Genomic DNA, 20002 nt, shown 5'->3' with positions numbered 1-20002 from the left:
AGTACTCCGTGCTCTCTGTACCTTCAACAACTGTCCAGCTCGGGTGAAGCAGTGTTAGCAAGTTCATTTGGGTATGTTTTTGTTGAGTCCAGTTTGGTGGAGAGAGTTCTTTCTCTCACTTTATTCCATTCCCATCCCCTCAGAACTGGGTAACTGGAAATCAAATTCTGCGGTGAAACTCTGTGTGCACAGTTCCTCCAAGTGCCCTGTTTAAGCCTTTATTTTGTGCTGATGTCCTTATGGACTTGCTGTCAATTAAGAAAACTATGGAAGCATTTTATAAGGAAGAATGTTCTAGACGTAGTTAAGACTAAGTACGTTTTCTGGTATTTGTCAGTGTGCAATGGTTGTGGTTTTATTCAGAAAGTAATTCTGAACAGCCTTTTGAAGATGACAAAGTTATTAAAATGTGCCATAGAGCATTTCCACATTAAGGTCTCTGTTGTTGTCTCTGCCCAAGGATCCTGTCTGTGTGTAGAACACCATCTGTGGGTTTGGTCTGGGGGAAAGGAAGAAGCACAGGTGTCTGGCTCAAGACTAGCCCAGCCCGTGAGTCCCAGCCATGTCAGCAGGAGAAGGGATGTGATTTGTCAGAGCTCCTTCCATTCCACAGCAATTCAGAAGACAGAACGGACAACCAGGATTTTGAGCTGGGGATTTCCCAGCTCTTCCACTTGCTCTGTATTGCAGGCAAGAGTAGAACTTAGGAAGCATAATAACAGCATAGTATGGCCTTCACCAAGATCTTTGGGATTGTCCTGGGTTTTATATTTCATCACTGTATCCCCTGTGGAAATCAGAGGGTGACCAGGTGTAACATTTTAGGGCCATTTGACATCAATTGCTGTCATTTTGAGTTCCTAGGCAATTTTATTTTATTTTATTTTATTTTATTTTATTTTATTTTATTTTATTTTATTTTCAGTAAGGAGGTAAATTCAAGGTTTTGAATGGATCTATTTCTGTGGGTATGTTCTTGAGTTTGCATGTGTGGATCTGTCAGAAAGCTGCTTCAGGTAGATGATGTCTCAGGAGCGTGGCTGTGCTGATGCTGTGCTTGCACCAACTTGCTGTTTCCTGAGGGATGAATATTAGGATTTTCTCTGGCTTACCGCAAGAATTCAGTCTCACTTCTTGCCATAATTACAGTTTCTCATGTTATTTCCTAAAAATTAGTAAGTGATACAACTAGCAATTCAAGCAATTGCTACTTCCCTTCTGAAACGTTGCCCCTCAACTTGTGCAGTCCAGGGCAAGTTATTGCTGAGTTTCTCTTTTCTCCCTTTCACAAACCTGGACAGGACTGTCTGGCCGTTGTGGCCATCCTTACCCCGTTTAATCTGGGGGAATGCTGCTGAGAAGCAACCCTGAAATACCTGAGTTGCCTATGGGTATTGCTGGCAGCACGGACACCGCGTGCCTTTGAGGCAGCCCACATGGATCCTCCAGATGCGCTCCCTTGAGGCTGTGATGGCCACTCCGGGGCAGAGCAGGGAGCAGGCAGGCTGCCTTGTCTGTGCCCACATCCCCTCTGTGCTCTGTAAGTGCTCTATTGTTCCTGAGCTTCCTGGGAACATATGTTAGTTTTTCATTGCTTCTCGCAGACAATAGAGTACTTCTCTCTAGGCTTCGCTGGAGCTGCTTAGTCTTCCCCTGAGTGAGAATCCATTGAGATTAGAGGTAATTACTTTGAGATTAGAGGTAAATCCATTGGAGATTAGAGAGAATCCATTTAAAGAAGAAGTAATTACTAGCCTGTAATTGTTTCCCTCTATCCCCCACTGTGCCCCCCCCACTCCCAAGAAAAAGGTACACGTCTCTGTATTTCCAGTTGCTTTCTTAGATCAGAGGGGTTTGTAACACACTGTTTTTCCCTGGGCTGTATTTTGGTGGGTAGTAGTGGGGGATCGTACAGCTCCTAGCTGACAGGATGCTGCTGCGGACAGCATAGTGCTTGTTCTGAGTCTTCTGCAGACACCTGTGCTGAACTCACACTCTAGGAATATCTGGGCTTCTGCTCATTCACGTTACAGTCTTCCTGTGATGTGATTTGTATTATAAATGATGCGTCTTAATGTTTTAATTCCATTGATTTTAGCCTTCCGAGAGTCACTGTGCTACTTGAGTTGCCTTTCATTACTGCCAGTGAACTACTTTGTGTCGGATAGCTGTCGTTAATATACCCTGCAGAGCATTCTTTATGCATTGGGCAATTTGTACATCCATCAGTTACCATGTTTCCCTTTTGCACCTTGCAGTTCCTGATACTGTTGCTGCTTGCTTTGACTTGTCCTTATGAGTTAGAAGCCTCCACCTGAAAAACAGTGCAGGGCTGACCTGGCAATTTTGTCTTAGTATCACCTTATTGCTTCTCTGTCAGCCTCCTCTGCTGGGGCTGGAAGCATGAGTAGTTTTTTCCCTGTCCTGTGCAAACTGCAGTGGAACGAAGAGGTAGGACCAGATGCTGCAAGTCAGTCGGACTCCCAGTACAACTTGTACAAAGCTTTGTGGGTAAGGGAGCAGGAAAGTCAGGATTTTTGCTTGGAGATTACCCAGCGTTTGGCTTTCCTCAAACAAAGCTCTGATAAGGTGTTTTTGGCTGGACTTTGCTAGGTTTTGCTGAACTCTCTCTACTTGTTACATTTGTTCACACTGAACTCAATAAGCTGATGAATTTCTAATGCTGTGGTTGCATTGCTGTTTGCTTTTTGACAAATAGGACCTTATTCCTACCAACCTCTCATCAGATAGGATGAAATGAAGAATTAGCCATCCTAACTTTTGTTAGCCATCCATCTGAACTCGTGAAGAGTCATGGTGCTAATCTCATCCTGGGCGATAGATAGGTGTTATTTCAGGTCTGCAGCTAATGTTGGTTGTTCAACATCTGGCAGCTGTAAATCTGTGAAGTGAGTGGTGGATCTGGCCTCTAGTGGTGGTAGGAAGGAATAAATTTAAAACATAATTTAGTCTTCCCAAATCGTAGCTTGAGTCAGAATGCAGAATTTTACTGAACCCCAACGATGGAAGAAGCTTTTACAATATTTAATAGCTGTTAGTGGGTACTGTACTTAGATACTGCTTGAGACTTGGCCACTAGCGTGTCAGTTTTCTTTTGGGTGTGTTCCACAGCACGTCACGCACGAAGACAGTGGCTTTTAATACAGCAAACAGTCTGTGTTGCAAAAATCAGTGCTGTTGTCCTCTTAACTCGAGGATTGGCTTCAGAATGAAAGGATTTGGGATGGGGTGTGGAAATCAAACTGGTATCCTACTTACAGAGGAGGTATCTGTGGAAGGGTCAGGCCTGCTTGGCAGCACAGCGTGTAGAAATGAGTGCTGTGTTGTGCCTGCTAAATAAGTACGAGTGCTGCCAGGTTGACGTTTTACACAATAGCTAAATTCGTGTTCCTTCTTCTTAAGAAAGCGGGGGAAGAGAAGAATGGGGAAAGAAAATATATGTACATAAGCACCCTACTGTTTCCTGACTTGGTCATGTCGGTTTTTTTCAAGAGCCTTAAACCTTCCCTTCCCTTGGGATGCTGAGGAGCTGTGCCAATAGAAAATGGTGGGGATAATGAGAGAGAACTTTGACCCGCAGGCTTCAAAGTTCACCATAGCTACCTATTCATCATACACTTCTGGAGTATAGCCATTGAGTGGATGACTAAAATTCTGGCTGACAGATTCAGCGTCAGCCTACCCAAAGGGACCCATGGGAGTTTGTCTAGGCATCTCTTGGCTTTTAATGGCAGAATGCCATGTGTAAGGGCTCCTGAAATGTATTCGCCAGGATACCTGCTGGGCAGTGCTGCGCTCAGCTTCTTTATCTAAGCCTCATCCTGATGAATAGATGGTGTTTCACCACTGTCTGTCTCCTGGACACGTGCCACCATGCCACAGGTCAGTAGATGACAAAAGCTTTAGCTGTGGACGTCCATTTTCTGCTGCTGCATCCTCATCATCATCGCTACCCCTTTTTTTCTTTGGGGGGGAACTGCCAGGGGGTGTAAATTGGTAGCAGTGATTGAGGGGGAAAATCTGTCCTTGATCTCTGTGAGAAGGATGTGAATTCACACATGTCATTCTGCTCAATTAGTCTGACAGTAGCCACAATTTTAAAACTCTTCACAGCAGCACTGACTGGGTGGGCAGCCCAGGTACGCCGCCTCACAGGTCACATTAGTGGCTTTTTGCAGTCAGATAAAGTGAATGTACTTCAACCAAACAAAAGAAATTTCAGCCTGGCAAATAGACTGTACTTTGCACAAGGGCTCCAACAGTATGCAATAAGGACACGTCTTCTTAGAAGTTGATGTAACCCAGGCCCAGCTCCGGGCTTGCAAAAAGCTTTGGAGCTGTGTGGTGGGGTCTGGCCTTTCAGTAGAGCTTTCTTGTTTGGACACTTCCTTAAGGAAGAGTAACCTTGCTGAGAAATAGAAGGTGGGTTAAAATGCCCTGTGCATAGGTGTCTTGTAGTTTCTCACCGTGTTTAGTCCTTACAATTTTCCTGAACAAATTGAGGGTCAGGAGCTTGGTTGCAAATCAGGGCATACGTGTGACACTTAGAGGTTGGTCCTCTACCTTGTAGCTTCCTGGCAAACTCTTTTCTTTCAAGTTTGAGAGAAGGTTTATAAATACAGATGGGAAAAATACAAGCTAGAATGTGTTTGTGGTCCTTAAGTGAGATGTATAACTGGGGATAGCTGTCAAGGCAAATTATTCTGACCCCCTGGCTTTGTGTCCTCGGACTAGAAACTGTCTTGCTTGGAAGTGCCGTTGCACCACAGTCTTCAGTGGGAATAAAACTAGTTAGGGATGGTCAGCAGTGTGAAGTAATCCTAAAATATGCAATCCCTTTCTGTGCTAAAAGAGAGGAAAACTGGTTGTTCAGAGCGGCTTACGGTCACATCTGTGATTCATTGCAGATGTTCACAGGTCGGTAAATGCAAGGAGAGTGTGAAGCACTTGTCCTTAAGTCCGTTTGATTCAGAGGGCAAGATTTGTCGCATCATCAGCATGGCATATCGTAGCAAACAGTGCTGCTGCTTGCAGAGCTGTGCAGACTTGCAGTAGAGCAGCAAGCATGTATTTATTTTGCTCTTGTGCTTCCCTCCCACCTCCAAAAAAGGAGAAAAAAGACAAACAGGGAAAAACTTTGGTGTCTGAATGAGCTGCAAACGAATGGCAAAAGCCAAGCTATTAATTAATCACAAGGTTTTATTAAATGAGAGCTTCCTGTCCAGCAGAACTAACTGCTGTGGATATAAATGCTTCATAAATTACTCACGATGGTAAAACTCCGATTTGTCTTTTACGCCAGTACTTGTTACAAAGTCTGAATGAGGAGTGAAGTGCAGAGTTTTGTTAACGTTTCATAGAAATGAGCACTCCATTAAAAAATAAATAGATTGTTTTGGAGCTGCTTCTGTGTTCAAAGTGTTGCTGCTGCCCCTAGATGGCTGATTGGACTGATTGATATTGTAGTATGCATACAGTCAATGCTTTTTATTACTGAAATGTAATGTTCTTGACTCCCAGTTTGAAGAAAAGAGATTCAAGATGACCTTCTGTTTGTCAGGACAAGTGCTATAGTGATCAATGTTTCCCAGAATGCATTCTCATTTCTGTGCTCTTCTCAGAAAACGGCATTTTTTGTTGTTTTTCTTAAGCTTAACTATATATTGTGAAGCAGAATGATATTATGCCCGTGTTTATGTGCACGAGGGGAGGAAGGCTACATTAGCAGGAAAATCTGATGAATATATTCCATGGGGCTCATAACCGGATCAGATAGGTTTGTTGCTGCGGTCCGTGCGGGGAAAGGTGGAGAGAGGAGTTGGAGACTTTTGTTTCTTCTTAGGTGTGCCTGTGGCCCCAAATGGAAACCAATCAAGGAGCGATTTATGTTCATTAAGTGCTTGTCAAAACTGAAAAATTTTCTAATCAACAGCAATCTAGCTGAGGCCCCTCAATGGCTGGGAGTGTCGCCTCCGCAGTATCGGCTATTTGCCTGTTACAACTCTAGGCTAGAAATCCACTGATGATTACATTAGGCTAAGCTGCGAAGTAAATGAACCATGTCTTATTTAGGTGCAACTAGCTTCAGTGTAGTCCTGCCCCGCAGGGCACTTTATAGCGTTTTATGGCTTTAAAATTAGTGTAGCTTCCCATTTGCTGCAGGGTGCTGCATGTTATGCCTTTGAACTCAATAAGCAAAGGGAAGGGGGCCTTTTGTTCCCCACCCTTCCCCCCCCCCCCCCCCCCTTTTCCTTCTTTTTGCAGTGTAGCAATTTTGTTTTGCATCTTTTCCAGACAGCATTTTGCAATAAAAATGTCTGACTGCCCTGTACACACACACAAGTGAGGGCTTCAGCCCTCCGCCGGTCTGCCTGCGCTTTGGGGTTGGCTGTGGGCTGCAGGAAGGGCTCGGGTTTTGTTTTCCCAGGCAGTTTGTTGCTGGCGGTGAACAGTGGGTTGTGTGGGTCGCTGCTTGCCCTCAGCTCACAAAACAGAAGCTGCGTGCAAAATGCATGCTGTCCTCAGATTTTAGGAGGATTTCCCAAAAGGGTCTCTAGTTTTGTTCTACCTCTGATCAGGAAGCACTACCTCAACCACAGCACACTGAGCCTGGGGGCTGCGTTCTACAACTTAAGGATGGGAACCGGCAGAAAATGAAGCTGTTTTTCTCATGTTGAGGTAAAGCATTGGCAGATCAGAGAAGGAATGTCTAGCTTTCTGTCCAGTTGGACTCGTTCCTAGCATTGCAAAAACAGGCTTGTTATTTTCATAACTCAAAAGGAGAAAAAATCTCATATTCTTAGTTTGGTACCATTAAATACTGTTTGGGAGAGAGTCTCGTTTGGTACATCGTGCACTGGAAAAGTGTGGCAGTGGGACAGGTATGTGAAGGCTCCCTGGGAAGGAGATTCTTTTAGAACAACTTTGGCAGGGGGGTTGGACTCAATGATCTCTGGAGGTCCCTTCCAACCCCTACAATTCTGTGATTCTGTGATTCTGTGAAGTTAATGATGTGACACAGGACAAGCCTGAGATGAGGGGTGAACTTTGAGTCATATTCACGTAGTGCCAGGATGCAGAAATGCAACTCCTGTGGAAGGGATTTCCCTGCAAGATAGCTCCATTTACTGAGCCCAGCCAGAAGAGGTCCTAGTTTCTGCAACTGATCCTTCAGTCTTCTTGGCGAGGTTCCTTGGCCAAGAAGAAGAGTTTGCAGCACTGCATTAGTGTTTTCACTGCAATCCCATGACAAAAGTGTGGTCAGAAAGGGTCAGTCACAGCCTTCACCAGAGTGGAACACAATTTACCTGCTCAAAACCTGACCACGTGGGTGTTTTGGTGCAGGAGAATCCTGCCTGAGTACAGCGGTTCAGCTCTTACTGTTCAGGTGCTTGTTTTGTGGTACCCTGTAGGTGTTTTGTAGTTCTGCACATCCAGAAGATAATACCTACTCTAAAGAACTGGGGGACTTCTACTCCCACTTTATGTAGCTCCATAGAAAAACATGGGGGTGTTTAATCCTCAGCGTACTAATTGGTAAGTACTATAGTCAGAAATTCAGTACTCTTGCTCTCAGTGCAATGAAGTGCTTTGGGGTTTAAATACAAGACTAAATGATCTCCAGAGGTCCCTTCTCAACCTTGTGATTGTGTGGTCCGTCTCTTGTATTAGAGCCATCTGAAAATTCTCATACTTTGATATTGAGTGCTACAAACCTTATGTGAGCCCTGTATTTAAAGTGACTTGAGGCTCATTCTGGAGAGGAACTGTGCTGTTGCACTCTCTGATGTCCTTTTGTAAAGTACTGAGGGCAGCGTGGTAGACTTGGATAGGGGTGAGTTTGAGTCCCAGCTTCCCCGTGTTCCATCTGCTTTTCCCTTCATCTGGTCCGTGCAAACTTCCTCCCCTGAGAAAGGGGCCACACATGCATTGAACATAGCTGTGGAAGGGCAGATGTTTGGCTTTTTGGTGGGTGCTGCTGCTCAAACAGCTTTTCCCCTTTCTTAACTGGGGGAAGGAGGGCAGCTAAATGGGCTCATCACGTAGCCAAGGTTTAGCCTGCATTGTGGTGGAGAGTTGTCTTGGGCAATCAGAAGCCATTGCAATGCCTGGCACCTAGTTTAACAGCTGCTGGCAATGAAAACAGGACAGCTCCACACTAGCAGTGTTTATTTTTGGTATGTCTGTTCAGAAAATGTAATACCTGTTTGCTCCCTATGGATGTCTGAAAGGCTTCTATTCACTGAGTTGGTTAAATCAATTTCTGCTGTTGTAAATGGAAAGCTGTATTAAGACCAGAACTAAAGTACTTTACATTCTTCTGTGTCGTGGCATATCATTCTTTTTTACTCAAGGCAATTCATTTTGTAGTGCCGTCAGATAATATTTTGTGTTATCTTCAGTCAATGCAGCTTTTATGACTTTCAGTGATACTTTAACAGTTTATTTAGTCCTAAAGATAATGGTCAATGGCCTTGAGTAGTCAAATTAACACCTCAGCAAGCCAGTATTTGAGCAAACCGCTAACAGTAACCTCGGGATGAAAAGCAATGAGAATCAATATAGCGAGTGTATTTTTAGGGGTTATTGATTGATTGATGCGTTCTGGCCTTAGTGGAGCAGCAGCATCGCCCCACAGCTGACTAAGATGAAGCTGCCAGTCGCTGATAACTGCAGGCCATCACCTGTGCAGTGTTTCACAGGCTCGGAGATGAGATGGCAGCCTCCTACAGGCCTAGGATAAAGAAACTGTGGTTCGCGATGCCAAGCCGTAGGAAGATGCTGAGTGCTTCCCTGCTGCCAGCCATCATGGTGAGGGTCAGTGACAACATGATGCCATGCGGTGCCACCCTCGCCCCCATGGGGACACCGAGGCACCCCGCTCCTTCTGCACTGAGCAGCCCGCCATGTTGAGCCGGGTTCTGTCAGCAGCCTGGGTCTCCCCGCCGCAGCTCTCAATTGCTAGCAGGTTTCTCTCATTGCACCTCATTTGCATCTGGGACATCAATTAGCATGTTTGTTGAGGCTAATTGAATGAAACTCAATCATAGCTCTTAATTGCTTGACTATGTGAAAAGAAATCACATTAATGCAGCTAATTAAGTGTATGGCAATAGATGCAACATAATTAGGAGCGAAATGTAAAAAACAAGCGCAGGCGAAGGTGCGGGAGCAGGGCGTGGGGACGCGGCTCGCCGTGCTGCTGCCATGTCTGGGGAGGGTTCCCTCCATGGTGCTGCTTGCTTTTTTTCTGCCTTGCTGAATGATGAACGTGGACAACTTGAGAAGAAAAATGCAAATGGCTTTGCAATTACTACTTTTTCAAGCTGTTGAGGGGCAGAAGATGGCACTTCTGGGGTGGCCCGCTGTTGAGTAGGCTCTAGGGACTTGTTAAGTGCTGTTTAAAAGTACTTGGCTTTGAATTACCCTCATGCCTTGTTAAAGGGTTTTTTCCCCTTTTTTCTTGGATCAGCATTTTCCACAACTAACATCTAGGGGAGTTATATCTGTAACATTTGCATATCAAAATCAGGCTTGCTGTCTTCTCTTTAACACGGCATATTCCAGATGACAGCAAGACCCTCATCTGTTCTAATCTGATCAAACCATACATTGCACTTCTGAGGCTGCCACATTATTCTGTAGTTTTCACTTCTATTCCCCGAGTGCAGATCTGAAGGAGCACGTGCAAGGGTGGATGGTGAGCTGGCTGCAGACTTGGTGCTTTCCTCTGCTCCTCCTCAGGGAACGCAGAGATTATCGCTGTGCATCTTGCACACAATGAGGGAGTCTTTATTGTTTACATTTGATATATCCCTATAAATATTTAAGCTGACATTAATACCTGCGTGGCATCTGCTCTGTTTGGGCACTTCCATATAATCGTGATGTGGCTGCAGTGCGTTTGTTTCCTGCTTGCCAGCACTGACTGACTCTCCTAAATTGTTCATAGCTCACCTAAGCCTGTTTTACTCTCAATTGAAAGTGCTTTAATCACACCCTGTCACATCTCACCGGCTGTAGCAGGGAAATTCATCTGAAGAACTTGGGCAAAAGTCTTCATTATGAAATCTGTATCAAATACAGCGTGGTTGTTGCATGTTAAACAAGAAGTGTCTATTTGAGGAAGTGCACACTGAGGTTTGGTCACTATCTGATCTTGATCCAGCCTCATTTTAGAGTGCATAAACCATAAATGCTCAGTTACATTCTGGTCATTGCATTTTAATTTGTAAAGAACTGACACCGCACTAGAAAGTTCATCAACTTGGTAATTTGTAGATGAATCTGCTTTGTTCATTTCTATCTAGCAACTACCTAAGGGGGTTATTTTAATGCGTTGCTTTTGATTCTTGTAGAAGCAGAGCTCTGCTTTCCTCACCCAGTGAACTGCTCAGACTTCCCTTTTTCATTCTTAATTCCCAAACAGCTGGGGAAAAAAAAAAGGAGGGGGAAAAAAAAAAAAAGCTCATTTCTATTTTGTACCACGGATTGATGTTAGGTGTGAAGAAATGAGCAGCACTTGAGCAGTAGGTTTTGATTTGTTTTGAACAGAGTTTATAATTTGTATTGTAAAAACTGTCAGAGGTGGAGGGATTTTTATGAGGGAGCTGATTGCTCCCTGCGTTGTGCCAGTAGTGATTTAGATCTGGAGTTGCTTTTAGTCCGTGCTGGTATTTACTGGTAGAATTGGCGCTGTGGTCATACACAGAGGCCTGTAAGCTGCAGAATTGGAACTGTTCTAATTAATATCTGTGATCTTCTGTATAATACTGTGTAGTCTGACTAAATTTTGCCCTGGACACTTAAGGAACCGAAAGAAATATCACTGTCTGCAAGTCTTTGCTTGTGCAGGCACAGAGCATCACCTGGTTCTCCAGAAAGCAATCAACTTCTACCTGCAAAGAAACGAGGCTTTTTGCTACAGAACACTGTTCAAGAGGAACATTCCCTTGGTTTCCAGTTTAACTCAAGAGTTTATGCCAATTTCTTTTCCCAGTCATTGGTTCACATTGCCATTTTCTTCTTGGGGCGCATCCACCCACACTGTATTTTGTACAATATTTTTTATGTAGTGTTTGTCCTTCATTTTGGTGTCTTCTATGACCTGTCCTGCATTTCCTCTCAAAGCATGCAGTCTCTTTCTTTCTGTGGTTGTCCTTGTGTTTGTTCCAGCTTCACTTATTTGTCTTCTGAAATGTCAGTAGCCACAATAGCATGTACTGGGAGGTGAAAATTTTGTGTTCTGGCTTTAAAATTCACCATCTCTACTGGCAGCATCTCTTCTGGTGTACCACAGGATTGCAGATTCAGTGGCTGTCTTACCTTAATGAACTGTCATTTGTCCTCTGTTAAAAAAAAATAAATAAATAAAAAATACAGGCTCATTTGCTTCTCTGTGTTCATCTGAAGAAGCCCACAGGCAATTTAGAGTGTGCAGCTGAAGCTGGAATGCAGAATCCTGAGCATATTCTTCCAGTATAAAGATCAGCACGGCTCACTTTCTCCCAGGTTTCTTGGAAAATAGCAGCTGCAGCCAGTTGGCCATTTCCTTGACACGAGTTATTGGATTTGCTTATTCCCTCTTTGTGTGCCTTTCAAACAAGAATTAGGAAAAGCCTTTTCCACTTCTGGCTTCCAACTTTTACTGTGTTTTCTCTAATCAGACCTGATTTACATAATTTTCTTCCTGCTGTGATTTTTTTTTTTTTTCCATGTACGGAGGAAGGCTCATAATCTAAGGAGACAGTGTTGTAATTTCAGAAACCTTACCAGTCAGCCAGTGCCCTTTAATAACTTTGTCAATGTTTGTCAATGAACTTCTGCCATATTTTATGGAGAAAGAAATAACTGCGTGAAACATTGGTGAAATAGAGAGGATACACAAGCAAACGTGTTCGTGAGAGGCAGTCAGTCTAATCTTGTCATTGGCTTTGGGCCTGGCAAAGTTGCATGTGTGGCTCAAAAGCAGCCACGCTGTGACTTGCCACTCACCCTGCTAGTTGTTGGAGGGTGTAGCAGCTCAAGGCTTTGAATCACAGAATCATTAAGGTTGGAAAAGAGCAATAAAATTAATCTTGTCCAATCCCAACCCACTCCACCATGCCCACTGCCCACCCCTCAGTGCCACATCCCCACTGTTCTGGAACACCTCCAGGGTTGGTGACCCCACCACCTCCCTGGGCAGCTGTGCCACTGCATCACTGCTCTCTTGAGAAGAAATTCTTCCTAATATCCAGCCTGAATTTTGTGTTACTAACGTGGACTGTATTACCTAGAAGATGGAAGGAAAGAGAAAACAGTGTAGTGGATGATAGCAGATACAGGACTGCATTCTCACTAAGCAGTGTTCTAGTTGATCTAATGCTTACAGAACTACCTGTTTGATTCTGTTTCTTTGTGTTGTTTCTTTCCCTCTTACCAGGACTACATGCAGAACGTTCACGGGAAAGAAATTGACTTGCTGAGAACCACTGTGAAAGTTCCTGGAAAGAGGCCGCCTCGAGCTACGTCAGCTTGTGCCCCCATCTCCAGTCCCAAAACAAATGGCCTTTCCAAGGACATGAGCAGTTTACACATCTCACCGAATTCAGGTAATACCGGCCAAACAAGGGAAGAGCTGTTTTTCCAATTGTGTGTAGGCAGTTGTCATCTGTCACTGGGATGGGAATGAGATTAATTAATTAAAAATCTCAGTGACGGCTACTGTGCAGCTTTTTAAGCCTTCTCTGGCTAGTGATCTGGCCTCCACAAGTGATTTAAAATAACCTTTAACATCCATCTTCTGTATTTGGTACATTATACTTGCCAAAAGCTGACGTAATTTCACCAAGGCTAGAACTGATGTGACCTTACTACTGACACATTAAGTCTAATACTGTGGAAAAGCAGGAGATGTCACTTGAAAGGTCTGCTGTGGCTTCTTGGTGGCACCCGCACCGCTTGCTTCCACCATTAGAAGGATGCATAATTTTTGGACTTTCCATCAGTGAGATTCTTCTATAGAAGGCCATTTTATTTTCTTTATGGAAGGAGTTTATAGCTCTTTGTGAGCTCTAAACAAAGAATTTTATTGTTCGCTGAAGTACTTGTCCATGCAGCTAAATGGATTTTAAAAATTGCTTTGAGAAAAACCATTTAAGACATTTTATTTTACAAAGCACACGGCTTATGCAAAACACATAACAGTATAGCGTCGGTATAGAAGTTTTGTCAGCATGTTTGGGATGACGTCCATAAAGAGCCAAGTGCCTTTTCCAGTTACGACTAACATAGGCATCTCCAGCACAGGCTGACAAAGGTGTCCAAGCACACTTCTATCTCTGTACAGTCCATGCTTGTAGGTACTGTGAGCAACTGTAGGAAAGAACGTGGCAAGAGGAGACCCATTCAAGGATCTTCTCCTGCATAGTAATGGTTATTTATGCTTCAGGCCACGGTGTGATCCTCTGCCTTTCTATAGGGCAAATTACCCTACTTCAGGAGTAGGGAGGATTTTCCATCCAACTGCTGATGCTGCTCTTTGAGGTGAAACGTTTAAATAAAAAAGAATAACAATAAAAAGAACCTTTTATCTTTTCTGTGCTGCCACAGAAAAGATAAACAACAGTTCTTGCATTGCACGTTCTATTAGTCGGGCTTGGGATTTGATATGTCTGAAAGTGGTTTCATCAGCCTTTTTCAAGTTGTGGCCTGTGCCTCTAGAGGTGGGGAGCTGGCACTGTCATTGGAAGAGTTCATAGGAGAAAGTAATTCGTGGTTGGTTCATGTTTTAGGTTTTGTTTTCTAATCAAGATGACTGGGAGAGCGGGTTGTTTTTCAGCATATCCCGTTATTTTGGGAAGAGAAGTGCTGGTCTGAGTCAATATATCAGCAAAAGGACTTCTGTTTTTAAGACAGTTGAATGGCTTGAAACAGGCAGAAATTATTTATTCCTCCAGAGAAGTAAGTTTCAGAAAACATATGCAGGAGTACATGGTAATAGAAGTTTTTAATATGGTATTTACATATTAAAGTTCTAAACTAATTACTGCTTTCCAAGCATATAAGAATGTAACCAGGGAAAGGAGAACCTGATTCTTTATCATTACCCACTTGAATACCTTAGCCTCTTTTCTCATGCAGCTGATCTTCAACCTTAAGATTCTGACCTGCTTGTCTTTGCATTGCCTTCTTCCCATAGATAAAGCAAATATCAATGCATTAATGATGCTTCCAACCGACTATAGGGGTGGCATGACTGTCTGGATACATCTTTATAAGTTCCTGGAGGGAGCAGTGAAGATGGGCTGGATGATGGGTTCCTACCTGCTGCTTTGTGCCCACTTTGGGTCTCAGAGGGCGTGGAGGTGGCCGAGATTTTGGTGAGATGGAAGGGTTGGTTCTGGTCTGTCTGGTGGTTGCATTTCTCTGCAGATGATCAGCATCAAGAGAGGAGCTTTATTGAGAAAGCCAAGTCGTGTTTTCCAGGCTGTACTGAAATCAGTCAACAGCTGATGGATCGAAGCAGTGATCACTGGAGATAGTAGAGCAGATCAGGAGTATACCCAGCAGCAGCTCAGCTGTGTGTCAGTCCTTACATCATTCTCAATGCTCTCATATTCAGTTAAGATTGAAGAAAGAGCTGCATTGCACTCAGTGATTTTAGAATATATTGGGAGTGTTAGCATTGTAAAAAGATAAAGTCACAAGCTGTGCCTGGCTTGGCAGTGTGAACCTTCTTGTTCTCACATGCACTGGCAGTACTTTGTATGCAGTGGGGTCATGGCTTCTGTTCAGTGGGATGCCCAGGGGTACGTCTCAGCTCCTGGTGTGCCAGGAGGAGCCCTGGCATCCTCACTCATCTGTCATGCAGCTAAAAATATTTGCAAATTATCCCTTGTTCTGTCTGTCATGCTGTCTCAGAGCGTTTTCTCAGTTGCCTAGTACTGGCAAAACGCTGTCTTCATTGTAAGTGATATTTTAAAACTGATGGCAGGACTGAAATTGTCTGGTTTTGCTGTTGACAAGCTTATGTACACAGATCTGCTGTGCCAAGGAGACTCGGGCCAAGCCCAGGAGAAAATCAACATTTGCTCTTTTTATTAGCAAATACGCGATGTCCTCACTGCATCACATTGCACCTCACCCCTGGAACAGTGATGCTTTGTATCCTTCTGTGCTTTTGCCAGTGCAGACTTGGGATGTGGAAATATTCCCCATGCTTAGGAGTGAGTTGTTCGATGTGGTCTGGATTTTCCTTCTGCTGTTATGAGATTGCGTATGGGTAAAAAGATACGATGTTGGAAGAGTACCAGCACTCACTCAGAATGTCTGAGGTCACTCGTGGAAATCAAGCTCTTAGCACATAGGCAGTGATAAGCACAGGCCCACTAGGAGCATTTCCCTGATGAAATTCCCCAGTGTTTCAGCCCACTGAGGACCTTTCCCAAGGTGCTTCCCAGCAGTGCTGTGTGACAGGAGCTTGGCCGTGCTGTTTGCACCTTGTGAGTGGCAGAACTTCAGCTGAGAACCAAATGTGGAGTAACACAAGGAGGTTTTGATACTCTGCTTTTGAGTCTCGGGTTGACCACTGTATGCAGGAATTCATACAAGACAAATAGCAGACAGAATTAAGCTGGTTAGGGAGACGTTACCATTGGATTCAAAAGGGATCTACCCATTTTTGAGGCGAAAAGATTTATAATGGTCAAGTAGCAAGGGAAGGTTTGTCTCTTAAATCTGTTAGCATAGCTGTCATGTGCAAAAGCAGTTGAAGAGCACGTCCTTCCTAGCACATGGAGCTTAGTGCTGCTTTGTGGCACCTCTCCGAACAGGATTGTTTTCATGGTTTGAAGACTATTTGATAAACACAGGCATATAACAGCCACCTCAGTGACAGCAGCCTGATCTGTGAGTGTGTTTACATCCCAAACATCTGGAAGCAGCTCTCTCTGGGAGGCAGTCAACAACAAAAGCCGGGTTGCGTCCCTTCCTGCAAGTTTCCACTTCAGAGGTGGAAGGGAAAAAAATGCCCGTTAGGAGGGTATATGAAGGAGAAGCCAGGATGAGTGTTTTTCTGCTCTATGCTGGCACAAGAGCTGTGATGAGTATAAATAAGGTGTTCCTGTCGCTGCAGAGCCAAGCAACTAGCTCACAAAAAAGTGCATTTACTCTGTCTGAATAGTGAAAGCAAAAGCTGGCCTCTGGGCTTTCTTGCTTTTTTGTGTTTGGGCTCTGACAGATTTTGGACTCTGAGATTCTGTGTGCCCACTGCTTCTAAGTCAGTACACAGGGGTGGGGGCTGTCCCACGTTTGTTATATGCAAGTTTGAAATAGGGAATATTGAACTGGGGCTTTATGAAAGGTGCCTGTCTCTGTTAACTTGGGAGACGTCTGTGAGCTGGGAAAATGAAAGCTTGTTTCCTTTAGTGCATGTTTCTAAATATGTTTTACTTTTAAATTAAAGTTGTTGGATGTTGCTTAAGTAAATTACTATAAATTTAACTTAAATGATGTAGGTGGTGCTGACCATCATTCTGCGGGTGTATCTCTCTTGAAGCACTTTAGAAGGGGATATAAGCAGTGGACTCACTCAGTTCCAGATGCAGCCAGCAGTTGGCAGTTCATCACGGCCATGTTAGAGCCAGCACCATGCAGTTCAGCCTCTGGGCAATTCCCTGTGCCACTCCTCCATGTGGTCACTCCCTTCCCCTGCTCCACATGGGTCCCTCCCATGGATGCTGTCCTTCCCAACAGATCCTGTGTGTGCTTCCCACAGGCTGCAGCTCTCCAAGCACGTCTCCAAACCATAGGGCCACCCTCCATCCCATAAGCCCGGTGTACCCAAAGCCAGAGCCACGGCAGGAGCTGCTGGTGTAGAAAGTTCACATCTAAAAATAGCACAGACATAAATTGCTTCCTGATTAACAGTTCGTTTAAATAATTTGCTGCTATTAAACTTACTTACAGTAGTGAGTGTATTTTCAGCATCCTAAAATGTGTTAGCTGCATAGCCATCATTAAAGGTTGTTATCTGCTAAGTATGTGTGGCACCTCAGGCATGCTGAAAGAACCACGTGTTCACATTTTTATAAATGGGGGAATTTCCATTTGTTATTAATTGTGGCCATCTATCAAATCGATACGGCGGTCATTAGGAAATCTTACTGTACACCAAAGTGCTTGGAATCAGGCTGAGTTGGAGTGGACTGCCTTCCAGGTTTTTCATAGAAAACCTGTGGTTGTTGGTTGGTGCTTTGTAGTAATTTTTGCAGTATGAGCTTAACCTGAAATGTTTTGTGTGCTTTAAACGGAGCATGAGCTTTTACAGTTCTACCACAGCTCACAAGCACAGGTTTGTGGCTTAGTTTTGGCATTAATTCATCCAAGTCAGGCTTCCGTTTTGCTTTGCTGTAAGTTCAGTGATATAAGCTGTCGTGAATGGAAGGAGAAATTGTTGCTTGCCGTGTTTGGATGGGGAAAAAAGCCAGACTGTTGGAGATTTCCCTCTCATCCCACTAGAGGGTGATCCCTCAAGGTCGTCTTGCCCAGTTTGTTCGTGCCAGGATTTGTGCTTTCCAGAAGCAGAGACAAACTTGCACTTCTGGTTATGTCTGTTCCATCATATGAGGAAAAGGGAGCAGGGCAAACAGTCCTAAGTCAGTATTTGATAAAAACACCACCTTTGTTAAACCTCAGACACACTGAGTTTGCTTGGGTTTTCAGGGCAGTAGAGAAGGAAGGAGCCAAGGAGCTGTGTTACGATCCGTGCTTTCTGCAGCGGGTGTGTGGTGTCCATCTCCTGGTGATGAGCAGGAACGTGTCGTGAACCTTTGTGAGGATGCCAGCCTGGAGGCAGGCGTTGCTCAGGCCATGCCTGCTCCACTGTTTGCTTTTGTGCCTCTGCTGCAGCGGATCTGGAATAAAAACCACAGCCCCGTCTTGTCCATCCGATGCAATCTCGACGAGTTTTGATGGTTACACGTTGTAATGCTAACCAGTTGGATGTTAAGACCTTTGCGAAATTGCTCATTCTTTTTCCTCCAGTGATTTTAAAATATTAAAGCCATCAGGAGGGTTGAAGCTGATTTACCAAAAGGGAAAAAAAATTCACAAATGTGTTTTGAGTATTGAACTGCCGTTGACATCTAAAGTCCCAACCATGCTGTTTTCCTCCACACTCGAGCAATCAGGACATCCAGCAAACCCATAAAAAACCAAACTAATAGCATGAATATTCAGTGACCTAGAATACTAATTATTGTCATGAATATTAATGCGATCGGACTTGCTTTTTCCTCTTCTCTTTCTCTCTGGCTCTTTTTTTTTTTTTTTCCACTCAGCCGGCTCTAAAGATGGGCCATAATGAGAGCATTTAGGAGAGAGAGCGCTCTCCGCCGTGACAGGGACCGGGGTAATAAGGAGAGCTTGATTAACGCCGCGCACTTGGGGGAGAGATGAGAAGATTCACGTGGGCCTGTTGTGGGGGAGGCAATGAGGCACCGGCGGCTGTGTTGCTGCTCCCTCAGATTAATGAGGCCTAAGAGTGCATTAGGAACAGTGACAAAGGTTTGATCTAATGGGCTCAGTCATTTTTCCTTTGAGTGACAGACGCACAGAAGTAATTGGCTGTGCAGAATGGCAGCTCATTGGCAGTACTTAAGGATACATTATCCCCGTTGTGTGGCCCGCAGAGGCTGTTTATCAAAACTGCTCACACTGCAGACATGCATTCACTTAGCTGCTGTTACAGCGGCGAGAGCTGTATGGAAAAAAAAGAGTGATATCACGTATCTATTGTCTCGTTTCCGAAAACAAAGTTTCTTTGTTCCAGTTTCGTAAGACTCCAGAAGACACTTGGGTGCTCCCAGTCTTCCCTCCACCTGAAGGAGGATCCACGTGCTGCTCCCAGGGTGAGGGCTGGACCTCCAGCCCTCTGGGAAGGTTCCAGAGTTGCTTGGGTTAATCATACTCATCTTCCAGGTACATCTGTTGGCAGGCGAGGTCCCCATGCGCTTCCCAATTCCATTATTATTAACTTCCATGCATAGTCAAAGGTACAGAGAACTGTGGTGTCTCTGCCTCAGGCCCTGTGCATGGTTGGCTTTGCATGCAAGCAACGTAACATCTCAGAATTCACTGGTGTTCTGTTATTTTTGTGAAGTCAAATTCACAGATATTAACAGGATATAACAAGCAAATAACAGCAACACAAAGTAAACCATTTATCAACGTGAAATGGTCACCTTTGGGTCTTAAAGTTGCAGTCTTTTAGCAAGCAAGTAACCCCAAGCCGGACCCCGGAAAGTGATACATCTTATTTATTACTCCTATTTGTTGAAAGTGCTGAAAAAAATAGCATTGTGCCTGCTGGGAAGGGGAAACTTCCTGCCTACAAGACAGGTCTGGCACCTTGAGCAGGAGCATTTTGGGGAGATGTTGGGTTTAACTTCTTTTAGAAGAGAGATCTCCTCAGATGACTTAATTTTCCCCACTTGCTGCATTGGCTTGGCGTGCTCTGAGAATAATAGTTTTTCTCGTTATACTCCCAGCACCATTCCCTTCTCTGCCAGGATGTTTCTTGGCATCGCCTTGTTTGTTCATTAGTAGCGACCCTTCTCGGTTTGCATGCTACTAAATCAAGCCTGCTTCTCAGAGGCTGCCCTGCCGGGCTGTGGGATGGAAGGTCCTCCTGCATTAATAGCTGCTTATCATTTTGGGGACTCGCAGAGAAAATCAACACTTCTGAAAAATGGTAACAATGAGTGAAACCCATAAGCGAGTCATTCGCTGTCAGCGTATTGAAGCTTTCAGTACTGCAACCAGGGAATGTGCTTTGGAAAGATACCATCATCTCACTCTTTCTCTCAGTCACCATGTGAGTTGCCTCAAATTATTTTAGGTCCCCGACGAGCCCAATGCAGAAACAGTGTGCTGTTTGAACACTGCAGTCAGAGGGAAGCAGAAGCCGTGGCAACACTTGAGCAATCTATCCCACATT

General features: G+C 44.3%; 1 protein-coding gene across 9 annotated transcripts in view; it reads left to right on the top strand.

Annotated features, from left to right (window-relative positions):
• The window catches only part of AGAP1 (ArfGAP with GTPase domain, ankyrin repeat and PH domain 1), a 286404-nt gene that overhangs the window by 164875 nt on the left and 101527 nt on the right, over window positions 1-20002 (top strand). For all 9 annotated transcript variants that reach the window (XM_048954190.1, XM_048954191.1, XM_048954192.1 and 6 more), the window contains one exon: window positions 12446-12614. In XM_048954190.1, the coding sequence (XP_048810147.1) occupies window positions 12446-12614 (169 nt within the window). The remainder of the gene's footprint in view (window positions 1-12445; window positions 12615-20002) is intronic.

Source organism: Lagopus muta, chromosome 8 (genome assembly GCF_023343835.1).
Source record: "Lagopus muta isolate bLagMut1 chromosome 8, bLagMut1 primary, whole genome shotgun sequence".
Taxonomy (NCBI): domain Eukaryota; kingdom Metazoa; phylum Chordata; class Aves; order Galliformes; family Phasianidae; genus Lagopus; species Lagopus muta.
Note: the sequence above shows the minus strand (reverse complement) of the source record. Positions and strands in the feature narration are given on the sequence as shown.